General features: G+C 42.8%; 1 protein-coding gene across 1 annotated transcript in view; it reads right to left on the bottom strand.

Annotated features, from left to right (window-relative positions):
- LOC112960795 (neurexin-3-beta-like) overlaps positions 1–23,398 on the bottom strand; it is a 111,527-nt gene extending 88,129 nt beyond the window's left edge. Inside the window, exon 1 of the mRNA XM_026055375.1 lies at positions 23,041–23,398. Coding sequence (XP_025911160.1) covers positions 23,041–23,284 — 244 coding nt within the window. The 5' untranslated portion in view covers positions 23,285–23,398. The remainder of the gene's footprint in view (positions 1–23,040) is intronic.
- Between the last annotated feature and the right edge of the window lie 408 nt (positions 23,399–23,806).

The following is a 23,806-nucleotide window of genomic DNA, read 5'->3' as shown; positions in this document are numbered from 1 at the left end:
ACAAATTTTTGGCTCAGACTCGCAATGTAAAGGCCAAAGAAACATGTTTCTTGACTCCTCCATTCATGGAGCTTATTCATTACAGTGACCTGCTGCGCTCTTCTTTTAGTTAGATCCTGTCAGGCAAACTCTTGGTATTACAGAAATCACATACAACTACAGCCTTCTTTATCTAGCTAACTAGTATTTCTAGAGTGTCGATCAATGTAGTTATCTAGAAAACTTATCATTAGGATACTGAAGTTGGTTACTCATTGCTAAAGTGCTGTGGTGGGTTACTCAATTTGAGATTAAAGGTGTAAATCTAAAAACATCTGGAACCATAACATAAGGAAAACTTTGCCATTGCTATCATAAATAGTAATAAACATGGGATTTACATATGCTTTAGTACAGTAAACTTGGGATGAGTTACAGTGCTCAGTTTCTACTTGTTCTGCAACAGAATAGTTTTGTGCACCTGGCTGATTTTTTTTTTTTTTTCTCTAGGCCTCAGTGATCTTATGATACCCAGTTTCCTTATGAAACTCCATTTCCTATGAAATGAAATTAATGATATTGTCCCATTTTGGTAGGAAAGTTTTAGATGGCTTTGGACATGTAAACGGCTGTGAAACTGCAAATAATAATTTATCTCATTTGCACTTGCTTATGGTTACACAGTTATAATTCTTCATGTGCTCTTACACATTTCTGTTCTGTAACTGGAAACAGGGACTGGGATTTTAACCTGCCATTAGTCACATAATAAAGTATGAGTCACTCACCTCTTGTATCTAGAAAAAATTTCTAGCAACCATAGGTAATTTTGAAGTACCAAATAAACTTCATTGCTTGAGCGAGTCTCACAAATCTTCATGCCATGACACCGTACTGAAGGACTGTCAGGTGAATGAGTAGCAGAGAAATGAAAATGCCTTAGTACTGAAATAACTGACTTGTTCAAATACCATGTAGGAAGAAGGTTTTTCATCTGGTGTGGAAAATACATGAGATATATGTCAGCCCCATTTAGATATGTTAAACTCTCTGAAACATCCCTTTTTATTACACTTAAAACATATGGGAAATAATGATGTTATAGGGTTAAAATGGTGTCAGGCAGGACTACAGCAGATTCCAGAAGAGACCCTGCAGCCAGGAGCTCCTCTGCTATTGGCACCTCCCCTTGTGCCCAGAGCTGCCCCAAAGCACTCAAGCAACCCCTTCCTTTCCTCTTCTGATGCTCAGCTCACACAAGCCCTGCAGCGTTAAAAGGACTCTTGCTTTCTCATCTCATGTTGTGCTCTGCAGCCCTAAAGAAAACACTGCTGGCACTCTTCCTCCCCAACAAATGCACAGAGCATTACCTCTGCTACAGAAAAAAAAATCACTGCTACCCAAGGCAGGTTAACAGAAAACTAACTGAGAGACACTTGAAAGAAAGAGTTAAATCAATTACAAAACATGTCCCATCCCCCTATCCGAGCTTCAGCTTTCCTCACCCATTTTTTTCCTTCTCGGGCTTTTTCAGTCTGAAAAAGACTGTGTAAGAAAAGCCAGCTGGCTCAGCAGGAGCTACATGCTGATTAGAAAAGTTTTGCTTTGGGGGGTGCAGGGCTGGGGGCGGGAGGAAATGAAGCAAATAAATTGTATTAATCCTTTAAACCTGAGAGTTTTAGCTACTGCATTAAAAAGCTGGCAGTAGTATCTTCTAATCCCAAAGCCCAAGTGCAGTGTATTATCCAGCAGACTGCATTCCCACACTTGACACCTCCCTAAAAGCTTTCCCGCATGTGTGCCAGTTTTATCAGCTACCTGGAGGACTAGAAGAGAACTCACTCACTAATTCCCAACCTTAGAGCAATCCTGCTCTGTGCCGTGAATGGCAGGGTGAGCAGGGCACTACCTTTAGAAAGCCTGTGCTTATTCAGTCATACCACCTTGCTTTTCTATGAGCCCTGGACCCAACCCAAGTGCCTTAGGAGAAACATCAAAAGCATTCAGTAGTGGCCTCATCCTGCCCCCTGCCTTGCCCTGAGGCGTGCCTGCCCCTGCCGTGGAACCTGGAAGCAGACGAACAATGCACAAAAGCACTATGGAACCAAACAGGAAATGAAGTAAATGTCGGTATCCAAGTAAACCTGCAGCAAGAATTTAAGGAGCCAGGATAAAAATAAGAGAATTGGGACACAGCCAGAAATAAGGATTAACACCCCCAAATCTAGAGAAAGCACTAGACAGCTTTAGTGATAATGAGTGATTAGGATTCCCAGTTGCATGTCTAATGCAAAAAATGACTCCACAAGTGACAACATGCTCCCTAGCACCAAGGAGTGTTAGCTCAGTGCTGAAATGCAGGACCTGCCATTTTGGATGAAATCTGAGGCCGGTTTAGCCCAGTATGTGCCTATGACAGAAGCCAGTGTCACATCCCTCAGTGAAAAGACAGCAAAACCTGCTGTAAGCAAGGCAAGGTTTTTACAGAGAGATGATATAGTTTAATGGAACAACTGATGTAGTTTGGAATGAACAGGCAAGCTTTCAGACACAGAAAACCATCATCAGGTTAAAAAGCTAATCTCTTTTTTCCAGTTGTATCAGTTAGTTTACAGACCTTACTTCATTTACACATTTACACCATCGCTGCCACAACAAACAGTATTACTACAATCTGCTGTAGTCGGATTTGGGCTGATGTGCTCGTGTGCCTCTTAGGTCTCATCTTCATTTCTAAGGGTAAGCCTTGAAACAGCAGGTTTAGTACTGCTTAATACAGCAAAAACCCTATCAGCCCTATCACAGTGCCTTGTCAATGGTCTCCAGGTCTGCAAAGAACATTATACCTGTCTTCCGGTCTTTTTCTCTTTCCAGTTACATGGTAAGATTTTATATTAAGATTTGGGGGGAAGCACAAACTGTTTGGCGTTTTGGTACAGCACTGCAATGTACTAAATGTATTATTTTTCCAAGTCACAGCTTCCTTTGGATTCTCTCATGGAAAGGCTGACACACCGGATGGACCAGGGAAGAAATTAGATCATATGCAATCTGTTACTCTTTTTTTTTAAGACACCTGCAGCAGATAAAATCAAAGAGACGGGGTCAGATCCCCACTGGGTGTAAGCTGGCACAGCTCTACTACAGTCACTGAGTGGAATGAGTCTACTGATACCTACTGAGAAGCTAGCCTATATATCCTGGAACATTAACACCTGAGTCAAAATGACGTAAAAAGGAAAGGGGCTTTCACCTGATCTGTTCAGATCTTTCAGCCTTCTGAATGTGCAACTTCCCTAACACACATATTTGCTAAAATGAGCCCTAGTTGAGCTGCAGAGGAGTTGCAGCACCAATCTGCCCCAGCTGATCAACTTCCTCCTCCTGAACACCCACGTTCCATTCCAGAATATTCCTGGCTCTGCTGTCACACTGCTGTGTCGGGCAGAAAGTCCCCTGCACCAGAAAAAATAAAAAAAAAAAGTCTAAGCAGACCTCTAAAAAGGTACTGCCTACCTACAGTTTTTATTTACAAGTATAATGGTCCACATTCTGCTGTTACTGATATCACCATAAACCTGCAAGATTCCTATTAAGACAGAGGAAAAGTCCAAATTTATGTCAATGTAACTAGGATCAGAACCTGGCTTTTACTTTATCATACAACAGCACACTGCCATTGTCTCTGAACTAACAGCGTATCTGGGTGGCATGTAAGTGTGTTCTCTTTGCTTTCTCTTGTGCACCTTCCTTTTATTGTACTAGATCATAAACATGCTATTTAATTTTGGGAAATACCCTGAACTTTCCTCATTAACTATTTCATCAAGATTATCCTTTGTGAGGCTGATCCATAGCTCCTGGCTCAGATAAAAGTGGCAAAAAATCAGATGGAGAGAAAATCCACAGTCAAAGGGTGTTTCACCTGGCTGTCAGATCATGTTTTTTCTCCCATGCTAATTTGTATGTGTAATGAATGAGAAATGAACTGTCCTGGGTATCTGTGGAGGTATCTTTTACAACTTCTTGTACAAGCACTATCTCTCCATAGCTCTTTTCTATCCTATGCAGAAGCCAGTTACAAAGACAGCTTCCCTGCTCTGAAAGCCTGGGGTTTGCTGCTCGGGAAGGAGGATGAAGAACAGCAGCAGCACTGTCCTCCTGAGATCTCAACATTAACTAGACAGCACAGGCAATGCCTGTACATTGCACTCTGCTGTGGAGCACAACTTTCAAAATTTGGTCCATTAGACTCAGTATTTGGCCTCAGAATCTCTACCTAGCCCTGACAAACTTTTACTAGTGAGACTGGAGAAATTTAGGGAATTCTCAACTGTGTCATACAACATGGGAAATAATCCAACAGTTTGGATTTCCCTGAAAATCTCTGGCATGGACACAACTATTTCTCAAAACAAAAGTGGTCTGTGGTCAATAGCTGTTGAGAATTTGGGCTCAGTTGGGAAGTTTAATAAATAGACATGTTGGGCAAAATATTAAAACACTTTCTTTTTACAGATCAGGAATAAACAGGCTATTCAAGATTAAGACTCTGTCTCAATGACTTCTTGTTCGTGTCACACCCGTTGACGCTAGCGGCTAAAACTCTGGGAGAAGACCTGCTTCTCTAGGATAAGCATTCTTCCCTTCCAGGGAAGTATCATCATGGCTAGATTTGAAGGGCCACCCTGTTCTTCCTCCCCTCCCGACCTCTGCTTCCTTTTGGCATTCTGCTGCAGATTTTCTTAGATAAGAGTTGCTTTAATATTTTCAAACTAAAGACTTCTTAAATTGAAAAATGGTCTTTTAAAAACTGCAGTATTTTACTTTTCACCATTTTTCTTTTTTACAACATTTTAAATGCTAATTCTTTTATCAAAATATTATTGGAACTGTTATCAAAATGGTATAACTAAAAACCCTTAGAACATGAAAAGCAGATCCATTTTGAACCCTGTGAAACAGAAGAAGCATCAAAACCTCTGTATTGAAAAGATAAGTTGAAAAATATTTTCCAGACCAGCTCTATAGAAAGGCTGTCAGTTAACTCACTCCTTGCTGTGCTCTCTCCCTCTATTCTCTTCTCTGCAAGCGCAAGCACTCAAATGGCATGCATTTCCTTTAAATGTGGACACGAGAGAGACTGACTTTTCCACAGGCTTCTAAACCTACCAACCAGTGTTTCTGGGGGGCTAGCTATTCACATAGCCACATTTTCAGGTACAAATGATGAACTATAAAACTTAAGGACACTCTACAGAAACAGCTTTACTTGCGCACACTTTGCAAGAACTTATACAACATGCTAAGTGACCCTGACCACACGTATACTACCACTGCCGCTACACACACACATCTGTGGTAACCACTTGGGTTTCTCCCCAGAACTATTTAAGCTGTAGGAAATAAGCCTAGTGAACAAGAATTAGGGAAACTACTTGCCTCTCAACTCTAATAGGCCAGTTCTAGTGAATACCTGTATGGGAGATGAACAACAACAACCAAAAAAGGGGGGAAATGCACTTTCTTGAGACATGAATTACGACCTTTAAAAAGTGTAGCATAGTGGTACATAGCTATCACAAAAGCCACTGCACTCTGATCCTTCCCCTCCCTCTTATTTAAATGCTCTCTGGGAGCAGAGTCTCAGAGAGGTTCAGTGTAACAACTAAAAGGGTTGTCATGTTTAATGGAGCCAATGATGAGTAAATCTGTATCCCCTTTTAATCATTTGCTCTTGCTAGCATGGTAAAGCTGAGCATCCCAAATCTTCAGGACAGTAGTGTTAATGGAATAAGCAAAAAAGTCAAGTGAGATGCTATCTGAGCCTGCCTGATGAGATTGCAGTTTGCAGACAACCCTGGCTTATCTCAGATGATGAACTATCGGGGATGAGCAGAATGCATCAAGTCTGTTTCCCCAAGACCTTGACTTGCTGGTGGTAGGGGAATATGAATAACATCTAGGCAGCTCAATACAGATTAAATGAGGAACTGGATAAGATCATTGTATTAATGAATATCCACTTTAAAAATATCCTCAAACACCTAGTCCAATAACCATGCAACACAAGGATTACGTTTCTGCTATACATTATTTCAGGAAAGGTAAATTAAGGGTAAAATCAGGACTCTATTCTAAATGAAATGTGTATGTGCGAACATACATCATACTTTCTATGCAGACACTTATAATAATACTTGACATTTATATAGACAAAAAGTACTCTGCACCTCAAAATGCTTTACAAAGCTAGGTCACGACTGTAATTCCCATACCCAGGAGGAAATAGCACCATAAGTAGTTTGCATAATTTGACTATGCTTATAAATCCAGAAGATGGTAGATCCAGAAACAGATTCCCAGACCCTGATCTCTTCTAGACTAACAAACACATAGCTATATGTCAATGATGTTATTTAAGAAATGGTTTTGTAAGAAAGAAACAGTGAAAAACCTCGCAAAATAAAGACTAAATCATGTCCCACATATCTGTGACCTCCCCCCCATCAAAATTATCTATTCCATTCTTTTACCAGCAACTGGGAACAGATTTTAAAATATTTAATTTAGGTGTGAAAACCCTACTGGGTACATACATGCAAGGATTACTCATTTATGAAAACGTGACTGTATCATATGTGCCTGAACAAGGTACTGTTGTAATGGATCAACATACTGTATTGTTATCCTAAATAGTCAATTGCCTAAACAGTAAACTGTTTAGGCTTTAAATCTGTTCAGGTTTAAACACTGCAAAAACATGGTATGGCATCTAGCAGTGAAGATGGGATTGAGCTGTGGTTCAGGCTTGCTCCAGTAGCAGGTTACAGACTTGAATTTCTTAGTGCAGAATCAGTGCAAAAGTCCACAAGGAAGTGTTCTCACAACAGAATCAACAATACTTTAAGAAGTTCACAACCACAGCCTGCTTTGGTAAAACTTATAGAACTGGGTTCGTTCTGTAATTATAGATAGAAAATACCATGAACATATTACTGATGTATGACACTGCTCCATGGCCCTTGAATGTTTTTTTCCAGTATCCAACTCTCAAGATACCAATTTAAATTCAGGTACAGTTTAGCTTCCTCTTCAGTTGAAATCAGAATCATATTACAACATATGGCTTGTTTTGAGACTAAAAGCTTGGGACAATAGCATGGTTTAGAATATTCGCTTCCAGAGCGACAGTTCACCTACAGCTGAGATCCACAAACATTTCTAATTTCTCCGATTGTTCAATCTCCACTGTATCCAGTAAGGGAAAAAGAAAGCAGAAATTGTTTTGGGAGCCCTCTAAATGGATTAATGCTCATGTAACCAGTGCTTTCAGAATGGTTCTAATGGAAAAAAACAGAATGATGTGTGTGTGTGTGTCTGTGTGTGTGTCTGTGTGTGCTTGTGTGTGTATATGTGTTCATGTTTGCATTTATGTCCCAATGTTTTATGACTAGCATTGGTTGAGAATTTTCCACTGAAAGGTAATTCATCAGAACTAAACTATTTATAGGAATTGCTCAAAAATCCAGTTTTAAAGAACTTTAGACATTTAACAATAAGGTTTCAAGTTTCATTAAAAACATGTTTTGTTTAGAAAGTTCAATTAACGAATACTCTAATGAAGTTTAAAAATATCAAAGATTGATATTCTTGTAATGATGCTGTTATAACCATGATGATCAAAGGATATAAATGAGCAAGGTTTGCCTTTAGTAGACCAACTGGTATAGTGGGATAAAATGCACAACACAAGGAACATAAGCCCTATTCAGACCTAAAATTTTAACAGTAACCTTCAAAGGTAACGGCTTTGAATGTAACTTGGTAATGGTAATTGATTAGTCAGTTTGAGAGAAAAGGTGACTGGCACGTGTAGATCAGTGGGGAATGGTACTAGCAAGGGAGAGGTAATAGTCTCTGCCTCAATGGGACAGAGAGAACTAATTGCTGTCTACAGGACACGAAGGAGTTTACAAACAGCAGGATGCAAGAAGAAATATAATGTGCTATAAATCAATATTGCTATTGAGCCCTTGATTTTTAGAGAATAACAGAGTTACAGATTTCAGTTTCTAAGATCATCTTTTGAAGCTGTTTTGAAGGACTCCCTTGAGGATCAGGGCTGATAGGTTTGAGTGGTTATTTGTGAAAAATGTTCTCCTACTGTTATCTGGACGTTTCTATTAAGTACTGAATGTCTGAACTTAATAGTTCACCATGGTACATGGTTGGTTTTTGGTCTCCCTAACACAGATTCCGTGAGGGCCTTCGGTGCACTGGAGGAAGTACACCATATTCTGGACTGTGCATGTGTTAAACCCAAGGCTTTTGATGGTTTTATTGTGAGTGACATTTTACTACAGCGGTTGTAGAAACTAGGCCATCTGTGGCTTGATTTCAAATGAATTTTGGTTCTGATGATGACTTCAGTAAGGTTGGTGAGGAAGCAGGCTGAGGGCTATGGGTGTTCTATGGAAGGAGTGAGTTCTGGGAAAACATCTTTTAATGATTCTATCTTTTCTACAGAAGCTTAATGGTTTTCTGTAGAAGCTCCTGCATAGGGCTGTAATCAGAAGCAAAGATATACAAGTGGTGTGTGTTTGTGCACAGATGAAGGGTTGTATTACAGTAATTTTGCATCGGGTGCTTGGGTGTCACATAAAGAAGCGATCTCTCTCCCTASAGCAGTAGCTGTTGACAGAAAGAACTTAGACTGACCATCTTTGAATTCTTTGGAATATCCAGCTCAATATTTTCAACACTTTGTTTTTTTCGTCCCATTTCATATAGGGAACAAAAATAAAAAAAGAAACCCTGAACATATTAGGTGGAACAGCCCTCCATTCTCTGTCGCCTTCCTTACTCACATCATAGGTTACAACAACAGAGGGAAGGCCACTCTGCCCAGGCTGGCCTTCCTTTTCAGCTGACGAGGCTGCCAATTGCTAGACAAATACAAGAGATCAAAGATTTTCATCCAGGGGCTGGCACAAGCATGCTCTACACACCACTGCAGCCAAGGCTGAAAGTGAGATCTGTAGGTCAGAGCTGCTTCTTTAGCTATGCAAACTGCTGACAAGCGAGCTGAAGCCATCTCTAGCCACCTGAGAGCACTGTGCCACCCACCATTCTGTCTTTACACGAAAGGTCTTCCAGTTTGAAACAGTTAAAGTAGGATCAGACCATCATGCCTCCCAAACTGCTAGGCAACAGGCAAGTATTTCAACTCCGTATTACCCCCTGGGAGTTTACAGCAGGCAGAGGGGAAGGGATCTATCCAGAGCTATAGCAAAAGGCAGGGTCAAACCAGGATCCATATTAAGAAGTTGCTGCTTCCCTATTCCTTGCTTAGATCCCTCTGCCTCTTTCCCTATGGGATACTCTTATCTGAAAGCTGCTCTTTGGGAGGCTTTCATTAGTTTAGAAGAAAACACTGAATGGAAATGACTCACTTCTATGTACCATGGAATGCAGATGAAACACTGCAGATGAGCACATGGCAGCGGCTGTTTGAAAATGGACACAACACAGCTAACTTCTATACAGTTGGAGGCTGAAGAGAGACCAGTTCTGGCAGCATTTAGCATGGCTGAGGTTGTTTCTATTACACACACACGCACAAACCCAGCTTTTCTGCAAAGCAATGCCCACACACACACACACACACACACACAGTGTAGAAAGTGTGTTCCAACCCAGAGAAACCAGCAATGCAGAATATTATTAGCAAGAAAAGAAGTAGGGTTGTCATATGCACAGATTTCCCCAAAGAGGACTTACTCTTCTGCCTGGAAATTCTGTCTGAGGAGCTGGAGGACTGTGCACTTGTGCCTAGCATTTCTGGACACCTAGATCTTCAGGGCACATGTGACAATGCTACAGTGTTTGTGCAGCGAGTGAAAGCTTCCAGGAAGACCTGATATACATGCACTGAAAACTGATGATGTACTCACAAACAGTAAATCAGATGCATTTGAAATACTTTAGATTCAAGGTACACGCACGGATCAATCAAACAGTACACAGATGACAATCAACACTTCTTAGTAGTGTCAACTTATGCATGTGCCTCCTTCCCCTATACATGTATTTCTGTGAGGAAATCCTGGACAGAAACATAGCCTTGCCACAAAGTAAAAGCAATGTGAACAGTGCAGTGGACCAGACATCATTAGTGCCCGGTTCTGCTGTCAGCTTTGACTCTGTGCACGGCCACCTTCAGATAGCCTGAAGTCTATTAACCTCCTAAGCCTATCAATTAGGTATCCTGAGGGCCTGGAGTCAAGTGACAGAAAACAGTAAACCCAGGGACATAGGCAGAATTCAGGCTGTTTAAATGTGGCAACAGAGTCTGACTCAGCAAACTGCTTTCTCTCTCCATGCCCCATTTTCTGTTCTTAGAACAAGAAATACAAAAACTAGTTGCTCACTCTCTATCAGCACTGTGATGCTCTACGAAGCTATATAAAATGCTTTGAGATAGTGATATAAAAATAGCTAAGCAAAAAGTTATCATAAGAAAGAGATTTATGAATAAGAATGGCATGTGAAAATATTATAATTAGGACAAAACTGCAATGAGTCTCATTCTCAGTTCTTTACAGCATAAGGTGATCATCATTTGTGAGGTCAAGGAAAAAAAGAAACCTCCCTTGGGATATACAATTAAACATATCAAAGAGGTTATTCACTTCCATCTGTAGCATCTGGCACTGGCCACTGCCAGAGACAGAATACCAGACCAGATGGACCAATGTGTATGGCAATTCTTATCATCTTGTGCGATTACTTTCTTCCTTCAGGTTGGATATGTCTCTTCTAATTGTGTATCAACATCTAACCAAAATTGGTGCTGACATTTCATTGACTGTACTGTGAGTTTATCTGCAGTGGAGCATTCTGGGGCAGTTTAGTCCCCTGTTTACCTCAACTCTAATGCAGGATTTATCAGTGAATTTTCTAAATTCACTCATATATTTTCCAAGTCTTGTCCTCAGAGATTACCAGAAGAATCCATGACTCAAATGTAATTTGAATCAAAAATTATTTTTGCTCATGAATCTTTGCTACTGTACGACTGTAGCCCTTCAAATGATTTCCTTATAGCTACCCTCTTGTCTGTGAATTCATAGAGCCTAAATTTGCATGGCAGAAGCCTAAAAAGTTCCTGCAAATTCTTTTTCAATGACTACACGTTCCTGATCTTCCCTGAAACACAGAGAACACATCTTCCTTGTTCTGGATTCTCCGTGGATGTCTGAGAATGAACCACAGAAAAACAGCAAGTATAACAGAAATCTTCCTTTTTACAGGAGACATTCACTGGATTTGGGGGGTTTTATATAAGGATCATCTAAATAATGATAAATAACTACATGCTATTATTTTACAATTTTATAATTATTTTATAAAGAATTATAAAAATAAAACATTAGCCAACTGTCCATGCAGTGTACCATAAAATCATGATGTTGCATTGTGATACCACATCAGGGATTCACTTTCTATTGCCATATTTTAAACTTCTTGACCAAACAGGACTTCTGTAAACACAGGCAAGTTCAGATACATGAAGGCCAGGGACTAAAGCAGCCTCCCTAGAAGGTGCCCTTGAATCCCACAGGAAATCTACCATGGATATAGAAAAGGCTTGCTGCAGGATGGTCACTTGAGCTGTGAAATGGGATAAAAGAAACAAAGAGTTCCCTGAGATATGATAGCTTTGTCTCAACTCAGTATTCGGCGGAAATATTCTACACACACAGCCCATGGCCTTTGCTGAATCTGAACTCAGCTTCCCCATGGAAATGAATTACACATAATCCTAAACCTCAGCAGAAACATAAAAAACAGACAATGCTTCTGAACTGAGGCAAGCTTCCCCGAGGAGAAATATTACAGATATCCCTACATATACACACAGAGTTGCCCAAACAAAAATGCCCACTATTCAGACACTGCATTTGAACAGAACTGCTCTTCCTTGTCTCCTTTGATGTAATACATGTGCATACACAGAGCAAGCACACACACCCTGGGGATCACCTCAGACTGCAGTACTGCATAGCCTTTCCCTGGGCCTAGTCCAACAACCTCCTTATTAGTACAAAAGAAACATTGCATAGCTCTCCCCACACTAAGCAGCAGCAGAAGCCACCCTTACTCCCTCCACATCAAGCAGTATTAAAAAAGTGCCTTCAATCTTTAGACCAGTAAAAAATAAACTAAATGTATTAATGTCATTTAGATATTGGAAATAGCACTTCATGCTTCCAAGAACACAGATAACAGTAAAAAAATTAAGCAAAACAGGTGTATCAATCATCACAGTAAACTGAATTTGTAAGAAAGTATGGAATACTGTGGAGTCTAGATCCACGGTCAAAAAAGCGTGTGGCTAGAAGACCACTGTAAATTGAACATCAACAACCCGGTGCTCTGGAGGGGAAGTTGCAGACCCTACACCTTCTGCAGAGCACACTGCATCTCCTCAGCTCACATCTAAGAGTAGCCAACAGGGCAACTCTGCTGATGAGCTCTGATACTCCTTTATTTCCTTTTTCTTCCCTTGGACAGTATATTTTTTCCTCCAGCTTCAAATTTTCTGTGTCTTTTGCTGAGAGCTACTTGGATCTTTAATGGTTCTTTTGATAATCCTTGTCGYCTTTACTCCTGATTAAAGAGAAAGAAAGAATGGGAATTGTACCCTTGACTGATTTACACTTCAGCCTAATTTCCATCTTCCTCCTCTTCTCTCCCTCCCCTCTTCTTTCCCTTGCTAGCTGAAATCACCTCAATTTTAGTTCACAATTTTTGGTAAAATGAATTGATCGAACACTTGCAGACAAGGTTTGACTTGTGACAGAAGCTGAAGAGCGAACAGGGGACACTAGAAGTACAGGCTAGGCTGAAGTGGTCAACTGTTTGGGTCACCGGTGCAAAAAATCACCCTGAAGTCCTGGAACCAAGGAAAGACAGAAATGCGTGTCCATAATGCTCCTTAAAGCAACGAATGAAACAGTCACTAACAGCAGAGAATCATGTACTCCCAGAAAAAAAATGACTGAAACAAAACACTACATATTTAACTATGTAGTCCAGACATTCCCCATTTTTCTGACTCTCCGTATTCTTTGGATGAGGACAAATATTTCTTTGTAGAACTGGCTTCATGGAAGGGTATCTAGTCTTCTCAAGGAATTACAGGGATGATTTCCCAGGGCCTCTGGCATTATGCAAAGATGATACTAGGTGTTGTAACACTGTCATGTTGCCTGAATTGAAAGGATCAAATATCCTGGCTGAAGTCTGAAAATCTCTTTCCAGTATGTTGGGAGAGAACAGTAACAATACAGTGCTTTTCCTTTCACATAGGTTATGCCAGGACTTAAGGAGACTTTAAATATTCACAACATTTCTGCGCTACAACAAAGGGAAACTGAAACACCTGGCAGTGTGCAATGCGCCCCTACAACTCCCCTCATGGTAAAGTCACAGTAAGTCAGTGGCAGAGCTGGAAAAAAAGTTGGGGGTTTCTTTTCCTCCGTTCTGATCACTGCTGCTGCTCCAGAAAAACCTGTTCAGCATTGCCTGTTGCAAAGGGGGATCTGGCTTCACTGAAATTAATAGCAAAAGTTCCCACTGAGGTACCCACGGAGGGGTCATGATTTCACCATTTCTGTAAATCAGCTTGCAAATATTAGCCCAGTAGGAAAGGTTGCTCATTTTGCCAGTGTATGTTTTCCTAATGACTGGGCCAGGAGAAGTGGCCTGAGTCTACGGCTTGCTAAGCATAGACCACCCTGTCTGGAATAACAATTGCCTGAAATGAAATAAGCTTAGATACACACTTGGCATTCATCTGAACAAAATTTCCCCCTCGATCTTTAGTTATAAGACATACACTTTTTTTCCTAATCCAGTACAGATCATTTCTAGAGGTTAGACACCCCACCACCTTATTCTGTTGCAGGTACTGCAAGCCCAGGATACTCATAGTGCCCAGTAGAACAAAGCAAGTCACCAGGTAAAGGGATGACTGTAGGCACATTTTTTCTCCAGAATTCTCCTGAAACATAGAAAAAAGTTTTAAAAAAAATATTAAGTATTTTCTACTCTGTTTCTCTTCTTCTCATCCTTATAGGGCACAAAATACATTTCTCAAGAAAAATTAATTTCTTTGCCTTTTCCTTGCCTCTAATAAATTGTATCTGAACACACGAGGGCCCAGGATGGAGAGCAGACTCCATGGTGAGCTAATAAAAAGTGAAAAGGCATTCAGAGCCATCAGTATCTTGCAAAGCTTCTCTGAAGGAAATATGCTGGACTGCAGACAGGGCAGCAAGATGAGGAAAACTGGAAATCACTGGGGCATTCATTACTTAACTGCAAAGAAATGATGAAATGGGGTTCTTCTGCAATTCTACAGAGAGGTTAAGGAGGCAGATGGCTAGATGTATGCCACCCACATTTAAGATTTCTCCAGGTCCTGCCCAGACCACCAGCATTCCTAAATACTGCACTCAGTGGACATCAAAGAATGATAAACTCTTCTGTGATAGCCTAGAACATTGTATTTATCAGCAGAATAAACAAAATGTGAGAAATACGTAAGATGGACTACTATTAGATAGGTAAATCAAGACGAACAAGCGAAAGAAAGAGAAAAATGTCAAGTTTTTTCGTACTGTTTCCACTTTCGTCTCTCAAGGTACCAAAAGATGCATATCACCTGTAGGTCAGATAACGTCTCTATATAACTACAAGCTCAGGGCAGTTCCAACAATCTTTGGAGTGAAACCTGATCAGATTAACACCATAATTCAGAGAAGTCACAAAAGAAGAAGTACAAGAAACTCAGAGGTTTCAATCCAATAAACACCTGGATTCAAGTGTTCAACCAGACAGTGAGAATCTTTGCACTCCAGAYAGTCAAGCTGAGAACTTGGCAGAACCAATTTTCTACATATAGTCCAGGCAACATAATAGCTGGATCAAAATGAGCCAAGTTTTTTCTTTTTTTTTTTTTTAAACATTTAGTTGTGTTTCTGGCAACAGTTCTAGGTCATTTCTTATTTTAGCCAAACCTGTTCACTTACCCTGCAGAAGGTAGGCAGATGAGAAATCATCTTGTAAAATTTGCTATCACAAGTATATGCTTAAGAAACAGGCTTTCCAGCTTGACAAAATGAACAGTGCTAACTTCTCAGTTGTAATAAAACTCCAGTAGATTTGGCTTCCCTAACAGAGTTTGCATATACTCTGTAGGTGAGATAAGGAGAGACACTGTCCAAGACCAGTGTGCTTGATACACAGCTGTCTACTGTCTGTTCTCTCCCTAACCAACCCTTAACTGCCTTCCTAATGCTATTCAAGAAATTCCCGTGCTGCTTTACCCTCATACTATGGTTGGAAGCTTTCACCAATGGTGGAGTTCGTTTGTGCACCGAAATACCTGAAGCTGAACCAGCAAACCTGCAGGACCACCTAGTTATAAACATTTCCAGACAACATCTCTAATGTTTCCACTAGCGGGGGGTCAATTAGCAAACCAGCTGGAGCAGGAGCAGCAGGCTGTTTGAACTGCAGGAGCCAGCCACGACAGGGAGTCATGAAGTCCCCAGCTCACCTGGCTGGGCAGTGCAGCAGGCAAGCAGGGAACCAAAAGGTTCGCTGTACAGTTCCGGACAATCAGCTGATGTTGTCCAGTGGGATGTTAAAGAACAAACTGTAAGAAAAAACAAACTCCACCTCCTCTCCCCACCCAATCATTTGATCTGTTCACTTGATGTAGATACGCTGAATTCATTCTAAATCCAAAAACCATGTTCCAAGTATATGGTGGAAATCCATTTACTCTGCAGTTGTTACATGGACCCTGGCCGGTAAATAAACAGGGAAGTCAGCCTGACAGTACTCTTTTCCTGAGCTCTCTAGAAAACAGTCTTTCCTGATTCTTTACCACGTGGTATTCACAGGATACGTGAAGGGCCTTTTTTTAGCAACATCTTATGTCTTTCTGATTCATTCACCTTGTCCCTTGAGCTTCTGCAGACACAAGGCCCTCAGTAGGCCGTTAAATACTTTCTACCTGCCTCTTCTCCCTCAAGAATGCAAAAAGATGAAAGGTGCAAAAGTAAGASATGTTGAAGTAAACGTTAACACTAGATCAATTTAGTAATGTCCTTTATCAACCTGTTATTCATGCTTAGCAACCACTATAGCTCACACCAACTTCATTTACATTTTAATATACCATACAGAGAAGCAGCCTAAATATACATCCCCAGATGTAAAGCATATAATCTGTAAACTACAGGAACAGGCAGATCATTTCCATTAGTTTCTTATTTCGCAAAAAACACAATTTACACTCAAAGCATATAATTATATTCAAGTTCTAAAAGACAGTGTCGGAAGTACTTTAAATTCATAGTTTGGGGGAAAGTCACTCAGGGTATATGTAGTTATGTTTTAATGTGCTAAAACAGCACACACACACACAGAGTACAAGAGAAGTAATTCGTGAGAGTGGCGAGGGAGCTGTGGGGAACTGCAGGCCCCCCCACTCAGGCGCCTCCCTGGGATTCAGAGCAGCCAACGCTCCAGTGCAAATGCTCTCCCTGCTCCTTTGAAGACACCAACAGCAGCAACTGTCACGAGACCCTGTTCAGGCTTTAGAGCCACGAGGGAAACTGCCACCAGGCTCTGGGTTCAGAATTCACAGGTGTCTGCCCTGTCCTTCAAGCAGAGGTCAAAGCAGGCTGTTAAGTTGCCCTGAAATCTAAAGCACAAGAGGAATATTGGGATTTCATACATTTCTGTGGAAATGCATGGATTCTGTGGACTTCTCCTGCCAAGGATCTCAAAGTACACAGGTGCACTGGTACTGCTCAGCTCACCTGGGAGATAAACAGTTTTGTCCTCATGTCACAGATGACAACAAATCAGAGAGAAGGGCCATGTTTCACCAAGGTTATACGAGTCTGAGCCACTGGTCAAGTCTTTTGTGTGGAGGATACATAGAAAATATCAAAACCACCCTTTCGTCTTCAGTGCAAATGATCTTTCATAGTTATCAAACCCAACAGAGCAACAAAAAAAGAAAAACCAAAAAATGACTCCCAGCCAGCACAGGACTGTCATCCCGGGCAATTGAACAGCTGGTACCCTTAAATCACAGCATATAGACATGGAAAAAACAAAAGAGTGGTCATCCAGTATATTTCCCAGGCAAAACCTATGTTCCTTACATTTATAATCCTCAATTCTTTCTTACCTTTTGTATGACAAACTGTGGAACTTCACCACCACCTCCACCTGGACACCAGCCTGATATTTTCAGTGTTATATTAGTTTGACCTACTTGTAAGGAGACTTGTGCAAGGAATCTGATCTTCCATCAGCACAGTATGTAATATCCCAGTGACAACCATAACATTGTTCAAACATGTATTTTCACACCATGACCAAAGAAGAGAGTAAAAGCAAATAAAACTGGCCAGCATCTTTAAGAAAATTCTCTACCATCTTTTTTTTTTTACATAGGAATATTATAAAAAGTACTGTTATCATTCTGCAGTGTTCTGACTGTTAGCTTGAGTCACACATCCCAATATTCTTTACAACTTCAATGCCTAAACAAAGTATATACCAGGATCCTTCATCTGTCTTTGAAATGCAGTCACCTCTGCAGTAGAATGTGGCAGTTGCTTGACAAGTCAGGGCTATGTTATCCAAAAGCAGAAATAATAAAGAAGAAACCTCTCTCCAGTCTAAATCGTAAAGGAAATACAAGAAGTAAGAAAGCCCTGATCTAATTCTGACTCAGGACTAACATTTCCACTTTTGCAAAATGTGCTGTGAGATACTGGATAAGAACAAGGTATCTATCAGTGGAGGGCTTTTTAACATATTTCCTATGAGATTGTACCTGCAGCAGCATGGGACTGAGCAGTGTTTCAAAAGGCACAGAGACATGTATTAAATCAGTAAGACACGTTTCAGCAGTAACATTAGTTTTTTCCTGTTCCAGATTTCATTAGATCACTGGGTCTCACAGGATCAAGTACCAGGTGAACAAACTTACGTCACAATTTTGCAGCTAATCCTAGTTGGGAACAGCTGATATTAAGCACAGCCTAGGACAACAGAATGAGAAGTCGAAGTATCCAGTCAGAAACTGTTTCATACAGAAGTATGCAAACAGTAAGTCATATAGTAATTTCTTTTTGAGGAAACAGCCTTCACGTATCCCACAATTTTCATGTGCTCAACTACTAAATGCTGTGCTTTCTCCAAAGAGCTAAAGAGACTTACTGCAGGGGAGCAAAACTCAATTATGACCAACTTAAAATGAAGATGACTAGTGAGATGGGTGTTTTGACTTATGGATATCCAGCTTGAGACAATTTAAACAGACCTGACCATTCTTTAAAAATAACRGTCATTGTTCATATGTCTGAGGAAGGGAATCTAAACACTCAGGCATGCAGAATCCCTAGTCATTCCAAAAATGCAGGCTTCATTGTTTATAGAGGCCAGAGAGTGGCCACAGAAAGCAGATAGGACTTCTAGCTTTCCACTTTGGCAGAACTGAACTGCAACCCTAATTTAAGCTCTGAATGAAGTTAATTTTAATGGGTCACCAACTGCTCTGTGTAAGATGATGTTTCCCTTTTGTTAAAGCTACCAGCCTTTGCTCAAAGTAATCTCCTGACAATGGGGTAAAAGGGAAGGTCCTGGCTTGGTACTGGGGTAGGGGCAGCACCAGGGATCAGGAATTAGTTCTCTATTTTACAGAGAAGGCAGGACTGGAACGACAAAGACACTTGAGATGAGAAAAAGGTCACATTGGAAGAGCTGCAAGGAGTAGGATATGCATATTAGATAGAAGGTACATTGTCACAGCTGTGTGTGGGAAGCTTTAACACTGGTTTGCAGAGTACCTGCCTATTTCATGGAAATACTCATTTGTCCAAACGCTCACCATCGTTTGCTAATCTTAAAAAAAGACAGGAGAGATAGAAAAACCTTTGAAAATGCTTCACATGAATGACAGGACTTCTGAGAACTGAATAAGGCCCGAGAGTTACACCTACAAGACCTGGTGACTCCTCACTGCCAGTCCTCATAACAAGCCTTCACTTTTTGCTGTGTCTCGTTCAACAGCCTGAACAAGCCTTGCAAAGCAAAAAACAAAAGAAAAATGTCCCAAAGCCCATCGTTCCTCCCACAGCTGCCCCTGCACAGCTGAAGGCTGGGGCAATCTGCACAAGGCATCACACGTCAGCTCTGTGCACCCTTGCTCCCCCTCCATGAAGGAGGGCCAGAGAAAATACAGCTGGAGGAGGAAAGGAGAAACCAAATTAATTAATTCATCACTAAGACAAAACATGCACAAATCTCTTAATTTTATCTGTCAACCGGAGGCATGCATTATTCAGCAGCTGAGGCRATGAAGACATGGAGAGAGGGGCTGTGAAGCCCCTGCTACAGGCCTTGGTAAGCAACTGACCCAGCAGGCTGCTAAATAGCTATGGGGGGGGAGAAGGATTCAGCACATCCGTACTTTTAATAAACATAGCTCAAACAACTTTGCTCCATAGCTGGATTTTTATCATGCCTCTGTCCCAAAAGCCCTTGGTGTAACAAACAGAAATAATGGCTTTCCCTTCCTATTGTTCAGAAAGAGAAATTTTGCCAGTCTGGGAAGATCCTCACACAGAAAAAAGATTTCTTCTGACTCGCAGGCCTTCCGAGCCCGTCCAGGTTTGCTCACCTGCTGACAGGAGGAAAACCTGTTACAAAGACTTTCTCCTTGAGATGATATACTGTGCCAAGTTTTACATTTGCAGGTTGCAGCTCACCTACCGGAAAGCACCAGCTTGGTGATTTCAGAATTAACTCTCACACCACCAACACTACAGTGACAGCCAGATCTGTGCCCAGTGCTGTTCAAGGTAAGCCAAAAGAAGGTTTTGCACTGATTTTAAAGGAGTGCTGAACAGATTTCAAACAAGTGTTCATTGGTAGGGAGACATTTACTTTTCCTGTGTTCTACATACCCATACGCTACTTCAAATAGATTGAAAACTACTGGGATATATAAGAAAAAAAGGATATAGAGTTAGTTACAGAACTGAACCCAGGAGATCAATGCTGTGGGACTGTAAAGCAGCATAGAAGGGTGATTTGAGTCCTGAACCTATTCCTTCTGAAGTCAGTGGGTATGTAGCCACTGAGTATGGCAGGAGTCAGACTGAATTCTTTGCTTCTCTCTAGCAAATTAAAAAATCAAAATCCCAGTAAACACGGAGAGTGCATGGCCTCCCTGGGATCTGACTCCTCAACACTGTCACAGATCCAAATTCCAAGGGCCTCTGTCGTGCAACAGAGAAAGAAAACAGAAAAATAAACCATGTGTGTGTTTACAAGACCAGCTGTCTTTATGGTCTCTTCTCTCTCTCTCTCTCTCTCTCTCTCTCTCTTGTCTTTACTCATGGCCAAAGGGGGTTTCACGCCAGCTTTGCTATATGCCATGATTAGGAAAGGAAAAAAAATCTCATACTGGCTTATGTGCTGGCCTGAGCTCCCAGAGCTCTTCATTTCCCTTGATTCCTTACTGCAGCAAGGACATAGAAAAAATGTGCATGTCTCTCACTGAAGTTGATAACAGCTTTTGCATTGGGCTCCTAAATAAGGATTTGCTGGGCTTTCAGGGGAGATGGAAAAGTCATCAAGGAGAAAAGAACTATCATTTCTTGACCAGGACWATGAACTCTCGCATGGACTGTTCCCTGCCTTTTATATCAAGGCTAACCACTACGGCATTTTGTGACATCCTTCTCTTCTTTACTCCCAAGTGACCTATGAGCCAGACTTCACTCTCCCCTGCCATCAAAGAAATACTCAATTAGCTAGAGAATCATGTCTGCACAGGGCCCAAGGATAACAAAAACGCAAGAGTATTCAGGATGAGTAAGGACCAGTGTCAGATATGAGGGAGAGGACAGGTTGGGAGGAGAGAGGAAGGGAGGGGAGAGCCCTGGGATAGTAGGTTGAAATGCCGCATGACATGGCTGCAGTAGGCACTAGGAGGATGCGCTCACAGAGGTATATAGGGGTTACAGAGACATTAAAACCAAAAGCATCCTGGCTGAGGGCTCAGATGACCAGCAGAGCAGTATAAAGAGTTCAAATGGAACAGCAAGGGATGGACCTCCAATAAAGGCTACAAGTACATTGGCAGAGTTGTAGACGGAGCTCAGTACCACAGGTCTGAGCTGAGGCGCACTGGAGAGGGAATGGGCTCAGGAACAAAGCCAGAAAGCAGATGCTGCAGGTCACAACTGAGCACCAGCAGAGCAGGTCGGCAACAGCAGAAGGTGCTCTGGCAGAGCTGTTGGAGGGTGCAAGAGCAGGGTATGGGGGAGCACTGCAGGGCAGGTTGCAGGTGCTCTGGCAGCGCAGGAGGGGGGAGCCCAGGGTGCTGCAGAATAGCACCATGATGCAGAGGCAAGGACCCCGGACTGAAACAACTCTGGGTGAAAAGGGTCAGGCTGGAGGTGTATGGCCAGTTCTGCAGACAGAAGTGGCAGTATCCTGTCAGCCTTCCTAATGCTCACTTCAGTCTCAAGGCTCATATCCACCTCAGAAAGCAAGCAAAACATATTCGGGCCCTGCATGGAAAGGGAACCAGTGCCATGCAAGCAGACACCAAAGCCATCTGTTAAGCACCACCCATGTGAAACTAAGTTATCAGTTAATAATTATTAGCAACGGGACTGCTGTTGGTTGCAGCAACATGCAAGGACCATGTGAGACAGTCCCCACTGTGCTAGGGTGAGGGATGGGGGAGGATCAGTCAGTTCCTGTCCCAAAGGATTTCCAAAAAAGAACAGCCACAGGAGAAGCAAGCTGGGAGGGAGGGAAGCACCAGGGCAGGGTGTGATGGCAGAAACAGAAGTCATCTATCCAATCTAGCACTGCCTTTGCCTAAATGGGGGCAGAGCAGAGCTGCTGTGGCATTCACACCACAGCTGAACCTCTCCCTATCAACTGCAGCCCTGTGAGGAAGGGCCAGGCCCTGGCTTGCCTGATCTTCCCTGGCTGAAGGCAGAAGTAGAGGGACACAGGGCGGAGGGGGAGGCGATGGGGGAGGTGATGGGGGAGGCAAGGGAGAGCCCCCAGGTCAGCCTGCCTGGGCCATCTCCTCTTGGCCCTGTGGGCAGACCCAGGGGAGCTGGGCAGGCCTGGGCAGAGCCAGCCCTGCTCTCAGCCGCTGAGCATTGCTCAGCATTTCAGATGCTGGCGGGTCCCCCCTTCCTTGGCATTCACAGGCCCCCTCCTCCCTTGCCGCCTGTGTTGGAACATACTCCCTGTTATTTCTTCTCCCTGGGTTTCCTGGGAAGCCACTAACTACCAGGCACCAAGCAGGCAGCCAGAAGCACAGGGTAAGAAGTCCTCGTGTTTCCCTTCGCACACCCTGAACTGCYGGACAACTTCACCCAAGAAGGCAGTGAGTAAGCAAGCAGGCAGGGCAGGGGCAAAGCACCTGTGGGTGCCCCCTCCAGGGCTCCCCAGCCAGGCCTCCGGCAACTGCCCCCTGTGAAGGCTGGGGGGGGGGGGGGGGAAGGGGGGTGGCGAAGATGCTCTGCTGCAAGGACTGTATCGGCCGCTGTAACTCTGCTAGAGGCGGGAGCTGGGACTTACCAACTCCCTCCCTGGCAGACTCTTAGCCCCAGCGGGACCCTCTCCAAGGTGCACGGTGGCACCGCTCAGCATGGGGCCGTGCAGCCCCGCCAGCACCCACCCTGCTGGGCGACCAACCAGGGAAGTTGGCTCTGAAAGCAGCTTGTCCTCAGAGCCGTGCTGTGCTAGGAGCGGGGGCAGGGGAAGAGAGGAGGGTAGGAAAGCTAACAGAGCAAATATGAGGGGCTGAGAGACTCCCCCATCCCCCCGGAGTCACACACGTTATCCGCAGGGCGCTCCCAGTTCCCCTTTGCTRCTCTAACTGCTCTGCAAAAAGGTTAAAAAGAAACAATAGCGGGAACCCACCGTGTCCTCCTCGGAGGGAGACAGGGGAGCGGTAGATAGAGATAGGCACAGAGTGGTGCTTGCTGCCGTGGAAATGATGCTCATACTGAGCCTGAGATACAGACGAGGAAGAGGAGGCAGAAGAAGCCACGTTAGAGGAACTCCACACAGAGCTGATGATACATCCCCAAAAGAGAGAGCACATCCACAGGGTCCAGGCAGGGCGGCGTCCCGGGCAAATGCTGGGGTCTATTCTCAGGTGCATGGTCAAGGCACAGGGCACCTACGGATGGGCTGTTTGAATTCCAGCCAGGGAGCGAGGATAAGGTTCATGATGCCAAGGGACCCATGCTAGCAGAAAGGAGAGTCGCTTCCGAGGCTCTAGAGTGCGCGGGTGCGTTCAAGAGGGAAAGAGGCAGCGTATGTCTGTGTGAGAGCGTATGTGTGCTAGAAGGGAAGGGGAGGGAAGGGGGAAGGTTAGTAACAACACACGGAAGAACAAGATGCACTGTTTCCCAGAGCTGGATCTACTGTGCCAGGGACCCCGCGGCTGTAACAAACCTTCAGGAGAAAGCAGGAAAACCACACATGTCAGCACGAGAATCCTGGACCTCTCACTTGTCAGGTTCCTCCAGGATCACGGGGTCCTTGAGGACTTTTCCCTGCCTGGGATCCCTGTATCTCACTTAGTTGGAGCTGGACTATTAAAARAAAAAGAAGAAAAAAGCCAGAGACCCCAGATAAATTTTTGATTTTTTTATCCCAATTCCAAGGGGTTTCTGTTGCT

This window comes from Apteryx rowi, unplaced genomic scaffold (genome assembly GCF_003343035.1).
Source record: "Apteryx rowi isolate R43461 unplaced genomic scaffold, aptRow1 scaffold_995, whole genome shotgun sequence".
NCBI classification, from domain to species: Eukaryota; Metazoa; Chordata; class Aves; order Apterygiformes; family Apterygidae; genus Apteryx; species Apteryx rowi.
The sequence above is the reverse complement of the archived record's forward strand: the minus strand, read 5'-3'. Positions and strand labels throughout refer to the sequence as shown.